Source organism: Pteronotus mesoamericanus, unplaced genomic scaffold, assembly GCF_021234165.1.
Source record: "Pteronotus mesoamericanus isolate MK-2021 breed Mesoamerican mustached bat unplaced genomic scaffold, CSHL_Meso_final scaffold_1186, whole genome shotgun sequence".
NCBI lineage: Eukaryota > Metazoa > Chordata > Mammalia > Chiroptera > Mormoopidae > Pteronotus > Pteronotus mesoamericanus.
In genome coordinates, this window is record NW_026555302.1 from 10,426,111 (window position 1) to 10,451,117 (window position 25,007).

The 25,007-nt window shown below is 42.4% G+C and overlaps 1 protein-coding gene across 5 annotated transcripts in view; it reads right to left on the minus strand.

The window, feature by feature from the left end:
* RABGAP1L (RAB GTPase activating protein 1 like) overlaps positions 1-25,007 on the minus strand; it is a 439,381-nt gene that overhangs the window by 137,278 nt on the left and 277,096 nt on the right. For all 5 annotated transcript variants that reach the window (XM_054587734.1, XM_054587732.1, XM_054587733.1 and 2 more), the window contains one exon: positions 1,611-1,652. In XM_054587734.1, coding sequence (XP_054443709.1) covers positions 1,611-1,652 — 42 coding nt within the window. The remainder of the gene's footprint in view (positions 1-1,610; positions 1,653-25,007) is intronic.

Genomic DNA, 25,007 nt, shown 5'->3' on the forward strand with positions numbered 1-25,007 from the left:
TCTGATACCCGGGGGTCACCCACGCAAGACAGGCTGAGTCTGTGCGGAGAGCGCTCAGAAAGAAGGGTCACCGCAGAACCTGAGGGGAGGCATCCTGGGGAAGACAGGTGGGATTTGTAAAGCATCAGGCACGACAGGAAACGTCAGAACTTGGTCAGACTTCCTCACACTTCCTTTATAGTTTAATACGGTTTTCGGTCTGAATTACAGAATACTTTCACTATTTAAGCATTCCAAAAGTCTTATTCCAGCCCTATACGGAAAGCATCTTAAAAACTATTTGGTTTTGATCTGTTTAAATGACAAGAAAAAAAAATAGAGGTAGACAGATCCATAACTTCATTAAAAGATATGTGCAAATATGCCTGCTATTTTATTGAAGGGATTTTAACTACTTTCTTAGCTCCTAAAGTAACTTTGGCGTAAGAACTGCTCATATTTAAACCCAAAATGATTACACGGACAATGGAAAGCGTGTTTATGGAACTTCACAAAAGACCAACGTCTCACAGAGTAGGAGGGAGGAGCCACAGGCCACGCACGGAGCAGCCGGCCCGGGTGCCCCTGCTCCAAGCAAGGCGCTCCCGGCGCGGTCTGGAAGCCCCCTCAACACCCAGAGGTTCTCTGAGGTGCCAGGTCACTATCCTCTGGGAAACTCAAAAGCATGATGGGGAACCTGGCCGCAAATCCTGAGTCACCTTGCGACTACAACTGTAATCACAATAACGGCAGCTAACACTTACCAGGCAGTACCGTTTTCTAGGTACTATATTAGAAACTTTCATGTAGCGTCTTCTTTAATTCTTACAATAATCCCATAAATTAGTTTCTATTACCTCAAAACTCAGGGTCTGAGTGCTGAGAGTAATTTGCCCAAGGCTGTACCCTGGAGCTGAAATTAGAACCAAATCTGGCTCCGGTGGCTGCAATTGTACCCACTAAGCTTTACTGGGGAAAAGGCAAGCCTGCAGCTTTTAATCCACAAGGCAATTATCGCCTTCAATTACGGGATGTCATCTTTGACTGAAGGACAAAAACTGACAGAGTTATTTTCACCAACTCTGCAGCAAGTGCCTTGCTGTTACTGCACTGTTACCGCTGCATTGATATGTTGATATAAAAGCCAACAAGGTAATTATAACTGAATTCTAAGGTGTCTTATAAATTTCTAGCTATCAGAGAAAGAACTGCAAATTGAAATGTAGCAGTTTCATTTTTAGTCAGTGTATTATAGAAGCTCTCTGATAATACGATGATATGTTTGGTGCCTCCGGGGATATTATTACCGTAAGGAGTAGTTTAAGAAAAAAGCTGGCGTCACTTTGACAGAAACGGGTTTTAGCTTTTTTTCTTATAGCATCTAACTCATATGAATGAAACCCTTTTTTTAAGTTACTGGAATGAGTGCTATGATAGATGATAAGAAAAACAAAGAAACAAATTCTAAATAAGCAATAACAAAAGAGGATAGGAGGACGGGGCAGGATCAGAGGTCCTTTCTTGTATGTTCAAGGATCTAAAATGAGGCAGAGGCTGGAAGCTGAATTAGGCCAGGTCCAAGGGCACAGAGGTCAGAGAGTCTGGTGACTTAGAAATAAGAACAGACTTACCTTTAGAAGAGCCAAGGCCACATGAAAGATTATGTTCAAACCCTGAAATTTAAAAAAAGAGCCGAAATCAATATTGCCACATACAGCAGTATTTTATTAAGTCTTTTCCCAAGACTCCCGGCACATCATTTTCACACACAGTAATACTTAAACAAATAGTGAGATTTTTTAAAAACATATGTTCTTTCTCTGAGAGGCTTATTGCAAATTTTAGGTGTTATTTAATTAATGTTCACATAAAATCATTATTTTTACAATAAATCATTTTCCTTCCATCCATTTCTAAAGTATTTGTATGGTCTAAAGATTGCAAAAGTCAAGTTCCAAGGTCAAGAGGGCAGCAATGCAAAAGTCTAAAATTATTAACTGAAACTCTGGGTCTGTGGGCGGGGTGGGGGGTGTGGTTACACTGGCAGGCGACAAAACCAAACTCGACGGGAAGGCTGCTGCTGACCGCAGGGCAGACCGTGTGCGGAGCGGGCAGCGGGCAGCGGGCAGCGCCACCCCGGGTTTCCGCCACTGCTCTCGCTGCTGTTTATCTCATCTCTTGCTCTCAAGCAATATTTGTAAACTAGAGGTGGTAATTAAGACCTATCTGCTAGACTTGCTTTTCTTTTCTTTTCCCTCCTGAAAGCCAGAGCAGCATTTCTTGAGGAATAAACAAGTTATGTAGCTTGTTAAGAAGCCATACTGGAGCTGAGCCGTGAGTTCTGCGTTCACAATTCATTCTGAAGAGATGTTTAGGTATTAAGTTCAAGAGAGAGGGAGTCTTAGATACTCAGGATGACAGAATCAGAAATAAGGTTGCCACAGAATACGCTGTTTCCTCGCCATGCAAGCTACTGTATGCAAGAAGAAAGGCCTTTCACGTCGGAGTTGGCTGTGAATTGACGTCACTCACAAGGCCGGGGTCTGTGAGATGCACCCTCTTGGCCTCGGCCACAAATGGAACCTGCCTGCCTTTTGGAAATGGAGCTGTATCAGGTGTATTATGCAAAGGCGTTCTCACAAGCCACCCTTTTTCTGTCTCCAAAATCAGAAGTGAGGAGAGGGATTAGGTACCTCAGAGTGAGTGCACTCCTACCATAATTTGCTGACGTAATCTTCCACAGCCACCGAAAATCCAACGTGAGGGTGGAAGGGAAAATGATGAACAAAACATTTGGCTGAAGTTTTCACTTTGCGTAGGTTAATTCTTTAAGGAAAGAAAAGCAGTTGGAAGGACGTGTAATCAGGCCAGGAGACAGAAACAGACAGGCACCGTTCATCACCACACCAAGCAATGGCCCTAGACTGGTTTTGCTCACTGTCGCCAAGTAGAAAGAAGAAAGAAGACTCTGGTGGATCAGAAACTTGGGTTACTATCAGGCACATTTTGCTTTAGCAAAGTTGCATCCTCACCCACTAACTGCTGCCCGCGGCGGCCAAAGCCCGCAGACCGAGAGAAGGCCTGCCGCCTGGCCCACACCGCCCACCGCGTCACCCTTGCCCGGCGCTGCGGAGGCCTCACAGCCCGCGTGCCTGTGCACAGCCCGTCGGGACTGAATCGGCCTGTGTGTCCTGTTTTCCTAGTCCCGCTGAAAACGCAAGGCTCTCCGTCTCTAGTTCTCTAGGCCTCCTGATGCCTGGTCCTCTCTCCTGGGCTCCCCACCCCCCTCTTCCCTATCCCTTCAGCGCGCTCTCTGCAAACGCCTCTCCGGGTTCAACCAACTCTGCTGTGTACTCGACCTCCCCTCCTGACGCTCCCCCTCCTCCCTGTGTTCACAGGAATATTGAAAGTTCACAGATTCTTACAACAACATGTGTTATAATTCATATTCGTCACAACATGAACTTGACTAGTCTACGGGTATAGATCTGTATTTAGTAGTAGGTGAGCGATACCCCCCAACTCCCCTATCACCTAGTAATGGCATTTTCACCACACAGTGCTGGTGTAGCGGACACACTAACTGCTTGTGTGAGGACCGAATGATTGAACTGCACTAGCTCTGCCCAATCTTCTGGGAATTCTTCTTTTCCATACAGACCCAGCTAAACCAATTACAAAGTCATCATCAAACTATAGTAAGAACCTCTTTTGTTCACTTATCTCAAAGTGAAAGTACTGGACAACTGAGCTATGAAAAATGCAAACAAGAACTTAGAAATTTAAAAAAATTAATGATCTCCAAATAGCCAAAATAGCTCTTACCAACACCAAGAGAAACATTTACTCAAATTAGCTTGGTGATATGATTTTATAGTTTATAGATACTAGAAGTAGCACACTAACACCAAAGTGTGTGCTAGATGGGATTAGAAACAGATAGCCTTTAAGGACAGTTGCCATAATTAAAACATTAGATCTGATGGAAATAGAAAATACACTTTTAAAAAACTATAAAATTTATAGCAATCTTAGCCCATTTAGTGGGGTCAATAACCCTTCAATAGTTAACATTAGTTCATCATGATAATCCCGCTGTGTTAATGAATACTATGCCTAAGGAGTATTTGTTTTAAAAGAAAAGCAGATAATTTTTTAAGTTTGGGAAGCTAAAGAGATGACTTGCAGTTACAGAAAAAAAAAGGTATATGTATAAACTCTTTAAACAAGTTCAGAATAGTCAGGTATTATTGCATCTGCTTGAAGCTCTGGACATTATCCATTAAAAACAAAAAAACAAAAAATAAAAACAAGAAAAGTAAAGACTTCACAACCTTAAACTAAACTAGAACAGTGTGGCCAGACTATGGAAACAAGGACCCTTTCAGACCTCTGAGTTGTTGAAAGCCAGGAAGAACTTGCTATTCTCTCAAGATCTTTATTTCACTACAAAAACATGTCCTCATTTCTTAAGAGAAGAAAAACAAAGACAACCTTAGCTGTGTATTTTAAAATATCTATTTTTTCTTTTAGATAAGACATCCTCATTTAGGACCATAGTTAGAGGTGTTATTAAATTACAAAAACCTACACACGGGCCGGATTTAGGATGGTACGTCGATGCAGGCTGCGGTCCTCCGCCTCCCAGCCAGCGGGAAGGGGAACTGAGCGGACCATGCGCCACTCCTCTGAGCACCGTGAAATCAACCCAAACCCCCCGCTGCCGCCTCACTTTCCGCCTACTCTCACATAATCCAACTTTTGCCTAATTGAGCTGAAATTCATTTCTTGAAATGTACTTTTAGAAGAAAAGGATGTTATACATTTTCGAGATGTCTCTCCTTTTTAGGAATATGTAATCTCCAGCAATTTGTTTGTTGCTAAAAGGGGAGGGAGTAAGGTTTCCTAATAGGACTCAAAGGGTAAAGCATTTGGAGAATTGTTCAGAGCAGAAGCAACAAGTAAATATGTTGTTATGGTTACTTATTATAATACAAGGTCTACCTCCAAGAGCAAGAAAATAAGTAGCATCCACTGAATATTTTCTATGTGCCAAGATCTGAACTAACTATAGTGAAAACATGCCCTTATATAATCCCATGACAACCCTAGATTCTATTTTACACACAGGAAATTTAGATGTAGAGGAGTTAATCTCCAGGTCACACAGTTAGTAAGTGGATTTTAACCTAAGCAGTGCTCACTCTACACTCTCAGCCACTAAGTTAGAGAAGATGGCTCAATGGACAAGTGAATGAGCGAATATACCCCTTAGCTGGGTATTATTTCATGTGACCTCTAATTCCTAAAAGGACTAAAATGATTCCTTCCATTTCAAGGGACGTAAATTTTGAGAGCAGAGAACAGAAAGATAACAAATAGGTGACTTCTACCGAAACCCAATTTTATTATGTGTCTCCAAGTCGAAAATACTCACAAAAGTAGCTGACCACTCACAGGCTGTGAGGCAATAACCAGCTTGTTGGGGAAAGAAAGGGTCCCACCTTCCTCCAGTGACAACAGATTGAGATCAGATCAGGAAGCTGCTGTTTCAGAATTCAGTCACAGCCTACAAAAGTGTTCACTTAAAGAACACCCACGAGTAATTGCCCCAAATTAAATAATTGCTCCCAAGTGCAGATCATCGTGTTCCTGGGGAGGCCAACAACTGCGCTCCCACAATCCTGCACCAAGCAAGGCTGAGAGCAGAGCACTCATTGAAACAGACAGCGTGCACTGTGGCTCTGATGAGCAAGCGATCGTGGGCTCGGGGAGCTGACAGGCTGCATGAGGAGCTGTCAGAAATGATGCCAACAGCACTGGGAACAAATGCTGAAAAGGTGATGTCAAAGTGCCACGTGTGCCTCCGCACCTGGGTCCTCGCGGCTCAAAACAGAAATCAGTGGTACGCAAAGGTGGAGGCCCTAACAATAGCCGTGAGAAATGAGCACACCAGAAGCAGCCGAGGCAGACCCACAGGCGAATACGGCTCGAGCCAGAGGAGATGGGTGCTTCTCTTTCTGACCTCTCTGGCATGGGACATCCCACCCCAGGAAGGGGAAGGACTGAATGAGACCACGTATAAAAACATATTAATGTACTAAGCACTTGCTAAGTATTCAATCAACACTAGCAGTTATTAGGTTCACACAGTTACTGCCAACTAGATCTTCTATTTCATATATATTTCTCACTTAATTCTCTCAACAGCTCCATAGCCTATGTGTTATTTCTACCACTTCAGAGATGAAGAAACAGTCTCAGAAACATCAAACTATTAGTAAATGGTAAACCCAGGATTAGAACTTATACCTGCCAGGAAAACAAGCAACAGAAAACCTTCCTGCTTTTACATCTAACCCCATCTCCACTGCAAATTCAGTGAGACTTCTGTAAGATATCTGTGATGAATTAAAGGCTGTCATAATTCTTTGACACTTCTGCCACTGACAGGTGGGGTCTCCGTCCTCCCTTCTGGAACCTGGGCAGACTGTGCTACTACCTTGGGCAGACTGTGGGGAACGTGAGGCCGTGCCAATGTCCTGGCCCAGGCCGGTGGACCGACAGGTCCCAGGCCTGTCTCCTGGAGCACTCGCTCTTGGAAGCCAGCCCGCAGGTAAGACGTGCAGTTACACTCAGACCGCATGCCCGAAGAAGTCAAACGAAGATGACAGGGCCTGCGGGATGAGACACCAGCCATAAGAAAGAGGGCGGGGGCCACGCAGGTGCCAGATCCGTGAGTGAAAACATGATCCTGCAGTGACGCCCCCCAGGCCCAGGCGCCCCAGTGAAAGCCACGTGAATCCGACGCGAACCACACAGCTGAGCCATCCCCAAATTCCTGACTTAGGAAATTGTGAACAAAGTAAAAGGTTGCTTTTAATTTTTGAAATGATTTCAGATTTAGATAACAAATGCCAAAAACTGTACCAAGAACCTCTGCATATCCTTCACCAGGCTTCATCAAATGTTAACATTGTACGTAACCACAGAGTAACTATCAAACCCAGGAAAGCAGTGTTTAAATTCTGCCGAATGTCCCGCTGACGCCCTTCCTCCGGACCAGGACCCAATGCTGGACCGTGCCCTGAATTCAGTCGCCGCGTCTCCTCGGCCTCCTTTCATCTGGAGCCCTTTCCAGCCTTTGTCTTCCATGAACGTGACACTTTTGAAAAGAGTACCGGCCAGTTACTTTATAGAATGTCCCTCAGTGGGACCTGCGTGCCGTTTCCTCATGACTAAATTGAGACGACAGACTCCTGGCACGCATCCCACAGAGCGACGCTGGGCCGGGCAGCTTCTCAGGAGGCTGAGCGTTACCAGTGTCTCACTCCAACGTGGCCGTCTCAGGGCCCCGGGGGCCTGGTGGGCGGGTTATCAGAACAGAGCCCCCCGGGCTCCTCCCTGATAAATTTCTTACTTCTGTGATCTGCAAAGCAGTGTATTTTTCCACAGAAAGAAGAAAGTAATTACCATGCAAATAGAAAGTAAATGTTGGCTGCTCTTAAATACAGGCTCTATGGCAAGAATATTGTAACACATTAGCCAAGAAGTATTTTACCATATTCTGCTTCTCATATTATAAGTGCTTTAAAAAGTTCAATCTTTTGTAACAGGGTTTGATGGAGTAACCAGTGAAACGATAGGTCTTTTGGGTTGTTGGTTTTTGCTGCTAGATGACCACTAGAGGTCAGGAGTGTAGCACTGAAAACCAGGCGGCAGCCTAAAGAAGATTACAGGGACTCCACAGCGGCCTCTGCTACAAGTCCTGACGTTTTAAAACTCTCATGGCTGCGTTGTCCCTTAAGTCTTCTATTCGTTCAATAATGGAATATAAAATATGACAAAATTTGAGTGATTCCCACCCTTCCTTCCCCCAGTTTTATTATATATTTTCCCTTTTATTATAGATTTCTTTGTTAGTTTTTTATAAGTAGAGTTGTGGAGAAGAGAGCCCAAGAATGGGGAGAAATAAATCTAACATATGAATGCCTCTGCCTACTCGTGGGTAATTATTTTTTTACCTTTGCTTGACTTGCCCTTGTTTATAAATGAAGTACTAAATAGACATATATCTGTGTCCTTGGGAAGAATCCTTAGAGGTCAGTGATGTCTGAATTAAATAGACCTTTCAGAAACAAGGCAGGTAAAAATAAGGGAAAGAAATGAAATCAGAGGTTTTGACAGGTATTCGTCAGATTCCGAGCCATTCTGAGGACTGCTTAGCACAGGCTAACATTCATATCTCTACAAGGACACCTACGACAGCAGGCCCCAGATTCGGACAGGACGTGAAAATATAACAGGTAATGCCACCCTGGGTAAGCAAGGAGGGGCGTGGCCCGGGAAGCACTTCATAGTTCCTGCGAAGACACCCTGCTGGCCACGAGCACCGGCGACCGCCCTTCTGCTCCCCTCCCAGCCATGCGGCTTGGATCGCGCTGCCCCTCAGCTGCGGGCTTCAGTCGACCGTCCCAGCTAGAGGCCCTTCGTCCTGATGAAGAACTTCCACCAGTTCCCGCCCACCAGCTGACCTTCATCCTCTCCATCCAGTCTCCAGCTGGTTTTCAGGGGCCCAGTTTGCCTGGAAGCCTCGGCTGAGAGGCCTGAGGTTGGGGGGAGGGCCAGGGCTCCCCTGCCTGCTGTCTCGCCTTGGCCCTTGCAACGGCCCAGACCCTGGTCCACGCTATTGTCAGTTCCAGAGGTGCCAGGGCCACATAAAGGGCCCTCATTTCCCTCCAAGTCGGATCCCCTTCCTGCCTTTCTGTCTTTCTGGAGAGTCAGCAGAGTAGAGGGTATGAGCTGTACTCTGGGCCCAGCCTTCCGAGGTCACAGCTGACCTTCCAGCTCCTCCTGTCCGACTCAGAGCCCTGGTTTACTCTCTCTGCCTCGGTTTCCTCAGAAACAGCACCTGCCTCTCAGAGCAGCGGTGAGGAGGGAACGAGTTACTGTCTGTAAGGCGCTTGGAACAGTGCCTGACGCTCAGTTACGCAGTACGTGTCTGACACGTTATCACAGGGAAGTCCTCAGGACTGAACTTCCCAGGATGTTATAAGGCATATCAGTCATTGAAGGTCTCAAGGAAATTGCTACATATTTTGATAACTGACCTATACATTCTTGTATAACTTCTTGAAAACAGTCTCTCCAACTTCCCGATCAATTTAATCAGCCCAAAGTCTCAGCCATAAAAGGATGAGCTTGCGTCAGAAGGAGATGGAAGCAGCTGGCATGGCAGGAGAGGCTGATCAAAGGATTAACAAACCTTAAAAACCGGTAGGTTTTGCTTCTAGAAAATGGGAGGAGCTCACTACCTAAGTCTTTGGCATTTATTCCTAAATTGCTAGTTGGAGTTGAAACATTTAGTTCAACGAAGCCGAGCTCAGTGGGAGGCTGCTTATCTTGCCCGAGCGGTCGCCGTCACCAGGAGGCCCACGGAGCAAGGTCGCTGAGTGGACAGGATCTCTGGAGGCGCCCCGCCCTGGGCCTTGAGATGTCAAATCCCAAGCACAGGAAACAGTGATAACAAGCAGGGACTGTGGGGAAGGCGACGGGGAAGCCGAATGCCCGTCCTGCTCCAGGTTCCGTGGCTTCACCGTGTGGCCCTGCCTTTCGTCCGACGGCTGCCCTTTGCTACTGCACACATTCCCTTCCTTCCGGCCCATCCTCAGAGTGGGGAGCACCCGAGTGCAACTTCTCCCTGTCGCTGAAGATGCTTTGGAAGGCACGCTTTTCAAGGTTTAATATTCTCAATTCTTGTCATCTGTCCTCATATGTACTAATTGCAAATTCTTCTGTTGTTTGCCTATGAACTCCCCTCAAGGCCTTCATAAATCTCCTAATAAAAAAAATAAAACTAGAGAGCATGCTGTAGCATAGGTCCAAACAGCACAGGCTACTGCTGAAGAACTACCTACCACCTTCCGACTATTAACTGTAAGCCCGACTACAAGGCTGTCTACTCCTGCTTGAGCTTGAGGTCAGCTATGGGTCTGATCACCTTCCCTGCCAGACTTACACAAGCCCCCTTCTTTTAAATAAGGGTTATAGGCTCAACCTACCCATAGAGTACTTTCCCAGTCTGACAATCCATTATTCTTTATGATTTAAATATTGTCAGAACACTTGATGTTCTAGTTTCAAACTGAGGGCAGACTGAATGGATTTATAAAAGCATGGCTGTCTTTGAGCGCTAGTTCACCAGACGGGCACCAACGTCACCAGGGCACGGTTAGGAAACCAGGGCTCATTTACAGACTGCGCCTAGAGAATCCAGCTGTTTTATGACTGGAGGGGTTTCCAGGCCCCTTGCAGACTGAAACAGCGGTGAGTTTGTGAATGAAAGTAAAGATGGACAGCCAGGAGCGGCATGGAGAAGGGCCTCCTCATGGTGGAGATCGAGGGTATAAAGGTCTTTGTTTTCTGAATTATCTTTTGGAATATATATATTTGTCCCCAAGCAATGTGATCTAATTTTCACAAATGTTGAGAAAGGCAAGAGAATTCAAAATCCTGAAAACGTTACCAAAATGAAAGCTCCTTTTCGAGACATCCTACGCGTGAGGAGCAGTACTCCCCGCAGAGGGACACCTCAGTGTGTGCAGACAGCACGTCAGGGCTGCGGCCTCTCCATTCCCACGGCCTCAGGACCCCGGGGGCCTCGCGGCAGTGCCTCTGAGGGCGGCGCGCTGCCTGTCTGCGTAGCTGGTCCCTGAGGCCACCGCCCAGGAGGTGGACGGGCATGGGACAGTCAACGCTATTCTACTTAAGGTTGAATTTGGAAGAAAGGTTCTGTCCATTAAATTTTTCTTTAGGCCAAATTTTTACGTTTTAATCAAGTTCCTATGTCCGGAAGCAGAACTGGGTTTGTGCCTGTTTTAATTTCCTTTAGGACCCTGAGACTGTGTGACTGTGCTCAGGGGCCCCTCATGTCGGAGCAACGCACCACCTGCTCAGAGAAGGGGTGGACGGTGACATTGCCCTGTGACTCCACACGGGTGCGCGGGAAACAGGAGTGTGCGTGTCTACCGTCAGCTGGCGGGGGGGGGGGGGGGAATCACTGTATGGTCAACTCCCCAAAAAACAGTCTTCAGGCAAGTAACTGTTCTAGAACCTATGTACTGGAACTAATTTGTTCAGCTTTTCATTTTTTAATGCGGCAAAATTTTAAAGGCAATATCAGTGGAAATAAATGAGTAGTGCCTTGCAAATAGAAGTAAAAGTTGCAGCTGGATTTTGAGCAGGTTCCAGTGGAGCAGCAGAGGCTGCAGGGCGTGGGGATGACAGTGCTCGGGCGTCCGTGGCTGAGTCCTGAACACAATTCTCCGCACGGCATTACTGCAGGGGGTGTAGAATGAATTGGCCTGCTGTGTCCTCTGGAGGGAGCCTCCAGAGTCCTCCCCTCCTCTCCGGAGAAATGCCGTTCTGGCGCCTGGTGCATGAGACTGACTGTGTGCAAAGGAAGACCAGGTCTTCACTGGCTGTGGTTTCTGGCTGTTGCTTTCCAAGCCTTGCTGCGGCGCGGCACCGCCGCGGTCGGGGCTTGCTGTGCAGGCGCTCGGGTCCGTGGCCCCGAACCACCAGCCCTGAATCCGAACTGGCATTTAAACGGGCCCGCGAGCTGCGTCAAATGTCCATTAAAATCTGAGATCCACTTCTTTTTGACCATATATATCTATTCTGCCTAGTAATTCAAAATATAATCTACTTCTCACAAGTAGCAGATGGCTCCATGCATCAGTGAAAGAATGATAAAAAGTCACAAAGATCAAGCTGTCAAAATTGGCATCTTTGCAAAAATAACTCCAATTTTCTAATTAGCTCTGTAATAGTGACAGATAATTTAAAAGACTTCATTTTGAAATTCACTGTAGATGAAGAAGTTTCTTTTGATCCAGGCTTGCTAATCAAAAATTGTATGAGAAAATAAAAGAGGAAAAGGTATCCTAATTTATAAAAAGTCTGCTGCAAATCAATTTACAAATAGAGCTTATTAATAGAGGTATTAATCCCTATTAATCCTAACATGAATCCTCTCATGAAAACCCCAACGCAGCAGAGATGTTTGGAAGAATAAAAATTAAAAGGGAAAAATGCAAGTGCCAAATTATTGAACAAACAAGTCTAATATAAATTAAGGACAATAAAATAATTATTATAGCTTCAAAACTGATTTTAAATCAATGAGATAAAGTGCTACTGTCACCCACAGTTCACGCTGAATTATATTTTTTTGCCACCAAACCGCATCACAGTTCTTCTGGCTGCAACGCTCCCGAGCACTGCCCCGGACCTGGCAAAACCTGGGAGCGCGCAGATCTGAACGCCCGACGGACGGGGGAGCCCCTCTGCTCACACACATAAGCCGGCGAGCAGTAGCCACCGCTCTGGAGGCCATTTCGTTCTTGGAAACGTAAAGCACCTGGACTATACTTTCGCAAAAAAGACAGAAAAGAAATTCCATAGACACAACTTCTACAGAGGTTGTAGAAGTGAAAGGTTGAAAGACAAAAATAAAAAGTGACATAAAAGATTGTACATTACTGATGCTTCCAATTTGTAAGTCTAAATTCCACTAATTCTCTTTTTCCAAACACAAAACTTGTGGGGGAGAAAATAGGAGATCATGTTCTCAGAAGTTAAAAAAAAAAAACAAACCAGCAACAACTCATCAACAATTTTCCTGCACTATATTCCTCTTTCTCAAGCTATGGATGCAGTGCTTGGGAAAGGGGTAATGATTTCCACTGTCCCAGACAGGTATTTAACCTGGGTAATGTGCAGCAACAATACTTCTTAGGAGTTCAACTTACAGTTAGCTTTGACCTTCCATTGCACAAATTCATTTTAGGACCAAACAACACATAAAGGAAAAATTCGCAAAATGCTCTTGGCTATAGGTACACGCCCTTTTCTGACCCACTCCAGTCCTGTTCTGCCGGGCCTCACCCGCCCTCACCAAGCGGTCAGCATCCACCAGAGCCCCCAGCCCCTCACCATGCCCTTAACAACAGCCATGGCCTCTGCCCCCGCGTGGGAACCCATCTGCCACCCCCTTCTCCTCTGCCGACACTTCTGACTAGCGGCCCCCGTTTCTTAGGCGGACACAGCCCCTAACTGCCCCCCCACCTCCTTACCGCCGCCCCCCGCGCCCGGGCATCCCCAACAGCCCTGGCCATCTCTGAGACATTTCAGTCAGACTGTGCAGTTCCATGCTGAACGATCTCCAATGGCTTCGCGCTTCCCTTGGGAGAAAGCCCCATGTGCCCCTCCATGGGACCAACAAGCTCTGGTATGGTCAGGTCCACCCACCCGTTGACCAACTGCTCTCTCTATTCCAGAAGTTCTGGCTTTCTTTTAGTTCCTCCCACCCGAGAGCCTCACACGTGTATTTCCCCCACCCATCCGTGGGAATTCTCCTACTCATCTCTCAGATCTCAGCTTGAAATGTCACTTACTCAGAGACCGTTCTTGAAACCCTGATCTAAAATAGGCTTACTTAGTACAAAATTTGAGGCAGCTTGTGCTTCCCCTTCATAGCATTTATTATAATGTATGATCATATTAATGTCTATTAAGTCAATCTAATCTAATGTGACATTTAAAGCCATCATTTCCTTATTAGTTTTCTGTCTGAGTGATCTGTCCATTGATGGTAGTGGGGTATGAAAGTCCCCACTATCATTGTATTGTTATCAACGACTCCCTTTACACCCAATAATACTTGCGTTATACATTCAGGTACTCCTATGTTTGGTGCATAGGTTACAGTTACATGTGTTTTTGTATTTATTTATTATGTCTCCCCATTAGCCTGTTAGCTCCATGAATGCAAAGACAATGTCTGTTCCGTTCACCATGGCATCTGTTAGATGTAGCTCAGTGTCAAGACATCATAGGTGTTCACTATTTATTAAACAAATAAATGGTGGAGGAATAAATAAGGCATTCCTTTCTGTGAGTATCTCTGATCTCCTGGATGTTGAACTGATGAGCTATTAGTTAGAATTTTCTAGAGACAAAAGAAAAAGCCTCTCTTCAGAACAATTTGGAAGCACATGCTGTTCCATTTCTGGCTCTCCTGGCCTCCTGCGAAGCGCTCTAGGTACTCTGTTAGAGTCTCCCACTTTTCACTCCTCCTTAATGCTTCTGAAATTGCTCGTGAGTCCCTTTGGACTCCCATGTACGCCTTTGATAACCCAACCTTCAAACATCTAGTTATATTCCTGACATAATACAATTCACTAACTAATGTATTCTATAAAACCCTTCTCCCCAAACACAAGAAATCACATAAAAGAAAAGCGTATCGAAAGGAATCTAATCTAAAAATTTTGCTTACCTTTTATAATGTGTTCCCACCCCTATAATTCCACAACAATGTAGTGCTGTTAGACAATCTGGCATTATACCACATACTCTTAAATGTATTCTTACAACAAAAGATAAAAGGCACAAGTGCTAGAGTTCAGACTTGTAAAAGCCACAGTCTCCAACATCGGCATGCCTTCTTTTTTAATTTGCTTTTAATTGTGGCATATTTAACAGTTTAGATGAGTTTCGCATGTACAGCATCATGATTCAATAGTTGTACACACGGCTAAATGATGACCGCAGTAAGTCTAGTTACTATTGACTACCATACACAGTTACAAATTATTTTTCTTGTGATGAGAAGTTGTAACATTTACTCTCTTAGCAATTTTTAAATATACAATAGAGTATCATTAATTACAGCCACCATGCTGTGCTTTACATCCCCGAGACTTATTTTTTTCATACTAGAAGTTTGTACATTTAACTCCCTTCTTCCACTTCCCCCACCCGCTCCATCCCCTAGTCTGGCAACCACCAATTCTTCTCTGTATATACTGAGTGGTTTTTTGTTCTGTTCTATTTTGTTTTAGAGTCCACACATAAATCATATGGTATTTGTCTTTCTCTGACTATTTCACTTAGTATAATTCCCTCAAGGTCCATCCATGTTGTTGCAAGGAGCAAGATTCTCTTTTTTTCTATGGCTGAGTAAATTTCATTTATACACACACTCCTCCTCCTCCTCCTCCTCATCATCGTTGTCCACTCACCCACTAAGGGACACTTCGGTTGTTTCTACGTTTTGGTTATTGAAATGTTGCAATGAACATGGTAGGGTGTGCAGATACCATTTCAAATCCGTGTTTTACTTTTCTTCAGATAAATACCCAGAAGTGAAATTGCTGGATATATGGTAGTTCTATTTTTAATATTTTGAGGAACCTCCATTGTTTTCCATAACAGCTGCACAAAGGTCCCCTTTTCTCCACATCCTCACCAACACTTGCTCTTTTATTGCTTGTTTGTTTTTGATGGAAGTCACTCTAACAGGCGTGAGGTGAGGTCTCACTGTGGTTTTGATTTGCATTTCTCTGACGATCAGTGATGGAGAGCTCATCTTTTCACGTGTCTGTTGGCCATCTGTGTATTTCATCAGGACCTCAGCCCATTTTTTAATTGAATTGTTTTGTTTTGTTTTTTTCACTATTGAGTTGTAGGAGTTCTTTATATATTTTGGATATTAAGCTCTTATCAAATATGTAATTTGCAAATATTTTCTCCCATTCAGTGGGTTGCCTTCTCATTTCATTGGTGGTTTCCTTTGCTGTGTAGAACCTTTGTAGTTTGATGCAGTCTCATTTGTTTATTTCTATTTTCTTTGCCTCTGGTTTTGGAGTCAGGACTAAAAAATCATTGCCAAGACCAAATGTCAGGGAGCTTAGTAATTATGTTTTCTTCTATGATTTTTATAGTTTCAGGTCTTACAATTCAAGTCTTTAATCCATTTTGAGTTAATGTGTGTGTCTGGTGTAAGCCAGTAGTCTAGTTTCATTCTTTGGCATGTGGCTGACCATTTCCTGGAGAGGCTGTCCTTTCCCCATTGTATATTCTTGCCTCCTTTGTTATAGATTAATGACCATATATGTGGTAGGTTTATTTCTGAGCACTGTATTCAGTTCCATTGATCTGTGTGCCTGTTTTTAGTCCACTACCATACTGTTTTGATCATTATAGCTTTGTAATATAGTTTGAAATGAGGATGCATGGTGCCCCTAGCTTTGTTCTTCTTTCTCAAGATGGATTTTGCTATTTGAGGTCTTTTGTGGGTCTATGCAAATTTTAGGATGGTATGTTCTATTTCTGTAAAAAATGCTACTGGAATTTTGATAGTAGATTGCTTCAGGGAGCACAGGCATCTTAACAATATTAATTTTTCCAACCCATGAGCACAGAATCACCTTTTATTTATTTGTCTTTCTCAGTTTCTTTCATTAGTGACTTATAGTTTCCAGTGGACAAGTCTTTCACCTCTTTGGTTAAATGTATTCGTATGTACTTTATTCTTTTTGATGCAACTGTAAATGAAATTGTTTTCTAAATTTATCTTCTTCATAGTTTGTTGTTAGTGTATGGAAAAACAACAGGTTTTTTGTATATTGATTTTGTATCCTGCAACTTTATTGAATTTTTTAGGGTTTTAAATAGTGTATGTAATCAATTGTATCACCCTCAAATACTGACAGTTTTACTCCTTCCTTTACACTTTGGAGGTCAGCATTTATTCCTTCTTTTTTAAGTTTTTATTTATTTACTATCAGAGAGAGGGGAAGGGAGGGAGAAAGAGAGGGAAAGAAACATCAATTGGTTGCTTCTCTTACATGTCCCAACTGGGGACCTAACTTGCAACCTAGGCTTGTGCCCTGACCAGGAATCAAACCTGCAACCTTTTGTTTTGAGGGATGATGCCCAACTAACTGAGCCACACTGGTCAGGGCAGCATTTATTCTTAATGTTGTTATTCCCGCTGAATATATGTTGGTTGATATTATAGCACAACTGTTTTGGCTCCCCCAGAAATGTGTTTTTAAAACACGTATATCATCACGACATTACCCTAACTTACACTTTCAGTGGCTTACCATTTTTGTAACTGTGCTTTCCAGACTGGGATATGCCAAATCTGAGGCACATCATGAGATTTAAAAAAGTGGAAAAAGCTAGTCACATTCATGTTCCCATACTCTAATTGAATAAAGTACTTGTTCTATAGCATACTCTTGAGCTTAAAATATAACAAAACCATTATAACAAACCATTTATATAAATGTAGAATCTTTTAAATCTGATGTGTTTTTATTGTCAAAGAAAGAAACAGGCTTGGTCAAAGTAAGAGTGCCTAGTATCAACGACAGTTTATGGAATATCAAGGCACACCTCTCTTTCTTTAAAAATTATTTGTGAATTTCATTTTTAAAAAGCTTTGAGCCCTGGCCTGGTTAGAGTGTTGCCACATACACAAAAAAGTTGAGGGTTCGATCTTTGGTCAGGACACATGCCTAGGTAGTGGGTTTGATCCCTGGCCAAAGCGTGTACAGGAGGCAACTGATGTCTCTCTCTCTCTCTCTCTCTCTCTCGTTCTCTCTCTCTCAAATCAATAGACATATCCTCAGGTGAGGATTAAAATAAAAATAAAAATAAAGTAAAATAAAAAGCTTTGACACTTTGAGAAAAAATTTTAGATATTCAAAAGAAATTTATAAGCTTAATATATATAGGATACTGTTTATGATCATATATCATTTTCTGACCTAGTGAAAGTAAAAATCTGAATAAGCACCTGCCTCCCTCAGAATAGCCTGTATTGGAAGAATGCAGGTTCACCTTCATTCCCTGCTTGGCAGCTGAAGGTTCAGTCCTGCTCTTCACTTAAATTTCCATGAAATGAAGTATCTGCCTACTGCTAATCATGATTTGTCCTGCTGTAGAACTGCTGCAAAACAGACCTGATCCAGACTCTAGTGCCAAGGGAGTCTGGCTGTCAAACACTCATCTGTTCTCTATCAACTTGGCTTTGTTGATAGGCTCACAGTAACATCTGAGCAAAATAGCCTTGAAACACAATCAACAGACCAACTTTTTACCCCCTATGTCAACACTAAAATACAGCAACCACAGAAACAGCGTTAGATAGTTCCCTTTAAGTTTTGTGTTTCCCTGAATTAATTACTGTGAACTAGGACTTTAATTTCTAGAATTAGTCAATAGAATAAACTCTAAGGGGAGAAAAGTGCACCCCCTCATGCCTCTCTGTCTCACTGTCCTCAGTCCCCCAGAGACAGGTCTGTGGCAGAGAACCTGGTAACTCTCACATGGGACATGGCGTAGCTGCCAGTAACTCTTTGCTGCTGCTCCTGCTGGTTAAAATGATCAATGAGCATATGTCCTTTGGCTCAAACACATTTCAATGTATAAGTACAAACAACTGTTACATCAGCATTCCTTAAACTTGGAAACTTTAAAAACTTGGGAAAATCTCTTAAACATGCAGATTTCTAGGGTCATATCCTCAAAGAATCTTGACTCTCAGGTGGGTCCACAGAGTTTATAGGTTTAACAAGCACTTCCCAAGCCCCCTCAAGTTATTTTTAAAATTGAGATGGAATTCAAAGACCACAAAATCGACCGTTACACAGTGCACAACCCAGAGATTTCTAGTATATCTGCAAGGTTACACAGCCACCCCCAGTGTCTAATTCCAGAACATTTCATCACCCTGAAAAGAACCCTCACATCACTAGCAGTTAATCCCCAAGAACAAGAACTGGATCATATTTCTAGATAGGTGAATAAGAAAAGTAGTATCTGTCTGCCAAAGGTGACCTGTTTTTCCAAAGCCTGAAAATTTCACATATTTCAAGACTGATTCATGGTATTTGAATGTGCCTGGCACCATTCAGTTCAACCTATAGTCACTTATTTTAAGCTGTTTACTTTTCAAGTTGAAAGCTTATTATTTATGAAATAAAATGTGCTTTGATTCTAAAAGAACACTTAAAGTATAGGCTATATCAGTACTATTGGATATCTAGCTTTCATCTTTTTACAAAGAGAGGGAAAGGGAGATTCTGAATATTAAGAATGTACAAATTTTTCTGTGTATTAAGGGGTCTTATGGACCAAATGAATCCCTGTCTCTCTGCCGGCTGGCATAAACCAGAGATGCAGTGGGAAGCTGGAGAACAACGAGACCGTGACCACTCAATGCCTTAAGTAAGAAACCACCACCAGACTGTGCTGGAGCCCAAGCTGCAATCCAATAGGTCACTGAGGCACTGGAACATGCAGGAAATTGCTCTTTTCAATGGAAAGTTTTCTGGCATTATTCTTCAGCAAAGAAGAGCAAAATGGACTATTTATTAGGACATGGATAAGAAGCAAAATGTCAAGTGGACTTCTAAAAAATAAGAGTTTCTGAAAACCTTGGTAAGACAATCCAAAAAGCAGACCAGAAGGTCCTATTAATCCTCTTTTTAACTAATGCAATCAACAATTCTAGTGCTGGTGGCTGCATATTTACTGTACGTCTAGATATAATGCAGAGGCCCTGGGAAAATGATGAAAAGGTCAAACCATTGTTTGGTTAAAAACGCCAAACAATGGATGCTGATAACAAAGTGCCTGGAGAGGGAAGCTAGAGAAGAATGCCAGGAGCAGCAGAGGAAGCCATTTCATGGTGACATTCTGCTAGACCATAGGAGGAGCACCTGGGATGTGAGGTCCAGGGTCTTGCACTGAGAGATCCCAACTGATGTTAAGAACTGATAAGACTTTGACCTTTAAAGAAGAGTAGGTAATGGGGGCTTGAGAGAAGCAAAGGTCATCTGTCTATTTGCTATAGAGATGGACAAGAATAATCAGGCTATCTGCTCATGTAAATTAAAACCAAACAAACTGTTTCTAAGTTGGCTAACCTACAAGCTGAGAAGGACGAAGGGCGGCAGTCTGTTTGGAGAAGGCAAGAACAAGTGGAAGGGGGTATGGAAAGCTTTTAGTGCAATGCGTGGACCAGAAACCCTCTTGTCGGGAGAGGCTTAAAAAGCGAGGCTTGAGGGTTTATCAGCAAAAATTGGGTATGAATAAAACTAGGTGGTGAAGCCAAGTACCTACCCTCCAAAACAAGTCCTCATTTCCAACTACTTTCAGCTGATGCTGTATGACAGTGTCCCTTCTCCATTGTACAACCTAAATGATTTATACATCAGGGGACTGTTGTTACTCATAATTGAAAGGGAGGTCTTTAAACAGGTATTAGTTAGATGCTTCCACAATCCAATTTCCAGACGATGGAGAGCAATGAAATATGTTATGTTACTTTGCAGATAACCATTAAAATAATGTATTTGTACCTAAGACACATGCTGTTTTTACTCAAAACTCTACCAGCAAAAACTATACCCTGGAAATAATTTGGGACACTGCTACCACTTCAAGCCTGAGGACCATAATTTTTTAAAAATATTTTATTTCTTTATAGAGAGAGGGAAAGGGAGGGAGAGAAACTTTCATGTGAGAGAGAAATATCAATCGGTTGCCTCTCACACGCCCCCAACCGGGTATTGACCTCACAACCCAGGCATGTGCCCTAACCAGGAATCGAACTGGTGGCCTTTCACTCCACAGGACCATGCCCAACCCACTGAACCACACTGGTCAGGGCTGAGGACCATAATTTTTAATATTATATTAAAAGTATGCTACTCTCTATTCTAATTAAATATTCATGTCTGGATACTATATAGTTGGTTTTTGAGATGCATTAGCATTTTAGTTAAATAAATATTATACTTCTCAAATACCGATTGATTTCAAAGCAGACAACATAAGAATTTTAGTCCACGAAGTATTTGCACACTAGAAATGTTTGATTGTGCCAGATCCACCAATGACCCTTCCCAGAAAATCTGCCTTCTGTTAAGTGACTCGGTCCGAGATGACCCCTCACCACAGCATGCTGGGCAAGAGATGGACAAGCAGTGTAAGGTGGCCTATACCTGGGACCTCTGACCATGCACGTGTATTTTAAACTGGGAGCAGGACCAATGAGGCAATCCAAGCTGTCAGCAGCTGATGATGCTGGAGCTGAATGGTCATGGTAGATCTTTCTGAGATTAAGCCCTGTGCAAACCAGAGCTATAAAGAAACAGGCCAAGAAATCAGGAGAACAGCTAACTCACAGAGAGTGACACAGTCACAGAGGTGGGTCCTGGAGCCTCCTTGGCACCTGCCCTCTCTGAGGTTTGCTTGCGCATCTTTTCCTGAGTTCCCTGTATATTTATCCCCCTGCCTCCACTTGAGCGACTATGTCTGGGTTTCTGTTTCTTAAAATACAATTACTAAAACAGGAGGGATTCCTAAACACATTAGCTTACTTTCTTCTCTTAAAACTCAAGAGCAAAGTTATTTTTCAGCCTGCAGGATTTCATAAACACATTTATATTGAGACAATAAAAATAATTTCATCCTTTAATTTTTTTTTCTTTTTCTTTCCTTCCACAGATATTTCCTGTGTGTCCATAAGCTGACTAGGTGTATGGCAGTGCAGAGATGCGGCTTCACTTTCTGGAAATTTATAACCTAGTGGAAGAAATAGGCATTTCAAAAGTCCAGTCCAGAAATAGGATTTTAGAAAGTTTTTCCTAGTCCTGAAGCCTTCTACTGCTAAGTAAAATGTTAAAGTAGTCTATACAGCACTCCTTTGATTGGTTAGTCGAAGCTCTTCCTTCCTGCCCTCCACCCGCACTCTTGTGGCCAATCACTACTTTTAGAGTTTTTAGAAAGTTTTACATTTAAGATAGAATTCTTAATCTTCCTTATATCGGCCCATTCTGATGTTTTTTAAATTCAGAGTATTGTTTGATAAAGGTGTTAGCTCATGCTACAGTTAGCTAATGCAATATATAACCAATATGTATCAAACCAACAGGTTATAAACCTCAAACTTACAAAATATTATGTCAGTTATATCTCAATTTTTAAAAATTCAACACATTACTGTTTGAGGGAGGAAAATGGGGCAAAGAGCAAGAACATCATATAATAAATCTATTCCTCAGACAACAGCTTCAGAAAACCGCCTGGAAAGGGGGGTGATACTTAGTGGTATTTAATAAGATATTTTAAATATTATTTTTTATTATCCTAAGAAGAAAGGAGAGGCAAGAAATACACGCCCCTTTGAAAGGTCACTGATTTCCTTAAATTTCATGAAATACCAAGTCACTATAAAAGGCTGAATACATCTGACACTCTAAAAATCGAACTGTCTGGGAAGAGTCAGCTTCAAATACCCGCTGTCAGTTATCTTGTCAAGACTGAGAGAAATACTGCTTCCCTTATGTCTTTTGAAAGAAGGCGGAAAAAATACTTTTGGAGGGCTACCTAAATCACCCGTCAACAGGAAGTAGACTGAAACCGCCGTTCAGGTGCATGGCCGCCGCTCCGGCTCTGACATGGGACCTCGCAAGTGGGAGTGAGGGCGGCGGGGCAGACACAGGCTGTTGGGAGGGCGGCTCTAGTTAAACGGCTGCTGGGAGGTACGCGCCCGGCCCTCGCGTCATCTCTGAAGCCAGCCAGTTAAGCGGAGAAATTGAGAGCGACTGGAGGGGCTATACTGGCAGATGGGGCAGAATGGAGAGTAATGTGAACTGAATATGTACCATGTGATAGACACAGTGCTAAGCACCTTATTATTCACAATTTCACTTAGTCATTTATATAAAATCGGGAGATCGGTATTGTTAGCTTCATTTAACAGTGAAGAAACCGAGACATATATAGGTCAAGTAACACAAACAAGGTGGTATCGGGAGGGTTAACTAAAACACCAAGTATCTTCACTTCCATATTCAGCTGTCTCCATGTTGCTTCTTCTGTAACTGAGGACGCTGCTGGGCTTCCCCCACCAGGCCGACTCCCCTCACGGAAGAACCAACGCGGTTCAGCCCTTAGACCCAGCTCTTAGTCCCGTCTGTATAAACCTTCAAGATCAAGGAAATGACTTCAGTCACCAAATGAGTTGCATTTTGTTTCATATTCATGGACTCTAACATGATCCAGGACCTGCCCTCTTAAAAATCAAAACAAAATAAAATGAAACCTTGCCCTTGACCACAAAGAAGATATTTAGGGAATAAAAACAACTCAATAAGTAATGCTCAAAACACTTGCAGAGCTGCTTGATGGTATCTATGAACCTTAGTGCATTCATGCCCTAACCCAGCAATTCCAAAAAGGTGCATATGTGTGTTTACCAAAAGACAAGTTCAAGAACATTCACAGCAACACTGATCATAATAGCCCTAGTCTGGAAATGACCCAAACATCCATCAACAGTAGAATGGAAGAATGGAGAAATTGTGGTACATTTACGATGGAACAAACAAACCACACCTACATGAACCTACATGGATGAATCTCATAAACACAAAGATAAATGAAAAAGCTAGACAAGAAAGAATTCATATGATATGCTTCCAGTTATGTAAAGTTCCAAAAAAAATCAAATCCACTCGATGGTGTTCCAAGGCAGGACAGCGATCACCCTTGGGAGGCGTAATGACTACAGGGGAAGTGAAGGTGAGGAGGGCCTTCGAAAAGTTTTGAAAAATTAACACTTTCCATATGAGAATTTCCTAGCCTTCCATTTGTAACTAAACATTAATTTATAACCATCAAGATTTGAATTGTTTTCTTAAAAAATAGAGAATATGACAAAAAACATAAATGGATGATTCTGTTTAAGACTATGTTACCATTTCTTCTTTTAGAATATTTTATCATGTGAAAGAATAGCTTTGATATAAATATTTTATTAACTACAAGAAGGAAATGGGCAGAGTGAACGCAGACAGGCAGGAAGTAAAAGTTTATCTAAAAATTTCCTTTGCAAAATAATACTCTGACAAAGATGAGTTAGTGGAAAGAACAAATATCCTGAAGCTTACTGCACTATTGTTCCCCATAAAATTTATCTTTAAAGCTACTTTGCTCTGTTAAGGTGTGATATTTATTACCCTGGTTAGTGTACTGCTGTGATTACAAGCTACTCCGTGTTTTGGAAAGCTGTGTATGCAACTTCCTGAAACAGCTGCAGAGCATCAGTTTGAGAGAGGGAAACTGACATCTATCTACGATGTTCTTCTTAATTTTAATGAGCATTAAGATTCTTCAAACCCCGTGATTATGAACTATAGTTGACAAGTGATAAGAAGGCTTATAAATTTTCTTTTCTTTTCCTCACCATAAATGTTGCTAATTTTTCTTAGTAACTGAAATTAGAAATTCAAATATCTTCAAGATAAAACTTCCTGAAAAACTCTCTCTCTGGGGTTCAGAAAACCCAATAACGGTGCTCCAATACCAAGTAGAGGCGACTTTAGACTAAAGTTACCAGTCCAGTGATCGCACCATTTGACTTTGAATAAAGCTTTGGCTCCTAATTCTGCATTCTGCTTCTCTGTTCAGGTTAAGTTTAGATAGCATTCTGTAAACTAATTTGTAAGTAAAACAAGTAGAATGAATGTGTTATCAATCAACTTCTCTAACTGTTATGCATTCAATATTTGAGAACTTATTCTGTGATCCTCAGCAAGTCACTTGACCCTTCTTTATCAAAATACATTGGAAATGTTTAAAAAGCTTATGTGTCTACAAAATGCTCTGCACCTTCCAGTATTGTGAAACACCAACCGGAACCTTTGAGGGGTAAAATCCAGCTGTGTTCACATATGAAATGGCTCCTGATGCAGGAGGCTGAGGGGTAAGTCATGCTTTATACAGCTGATACCTTTTATCCTTTTAAATCTTGTAATTAAATTTCTAGTTCCTAGGGTTATTAAAATAGAATTTTCTTTTGAGAAAGAGGCAACTTTATGTAAGAACAGTAATACAGTAATACAAAACTGCCTAGATTATAATATTAGTCTCATATTCAATACTTTGGAGTAATTACTACAGCTTTTAAATTTCAGATATATTTTTATATACATTTATATTTCCAATGTAAGAAAATTCTTCTCATCCAGCAACTTTCTAACACTGTTAAGAATGTTAACCATTTTGATGGTTAGTATACATGGTATGTACGTGTAATATTGTTTATTTCTTTAAGAGGGTAAAGCAAATAAATGTAGTCATCTAAGAAACTAAAAACA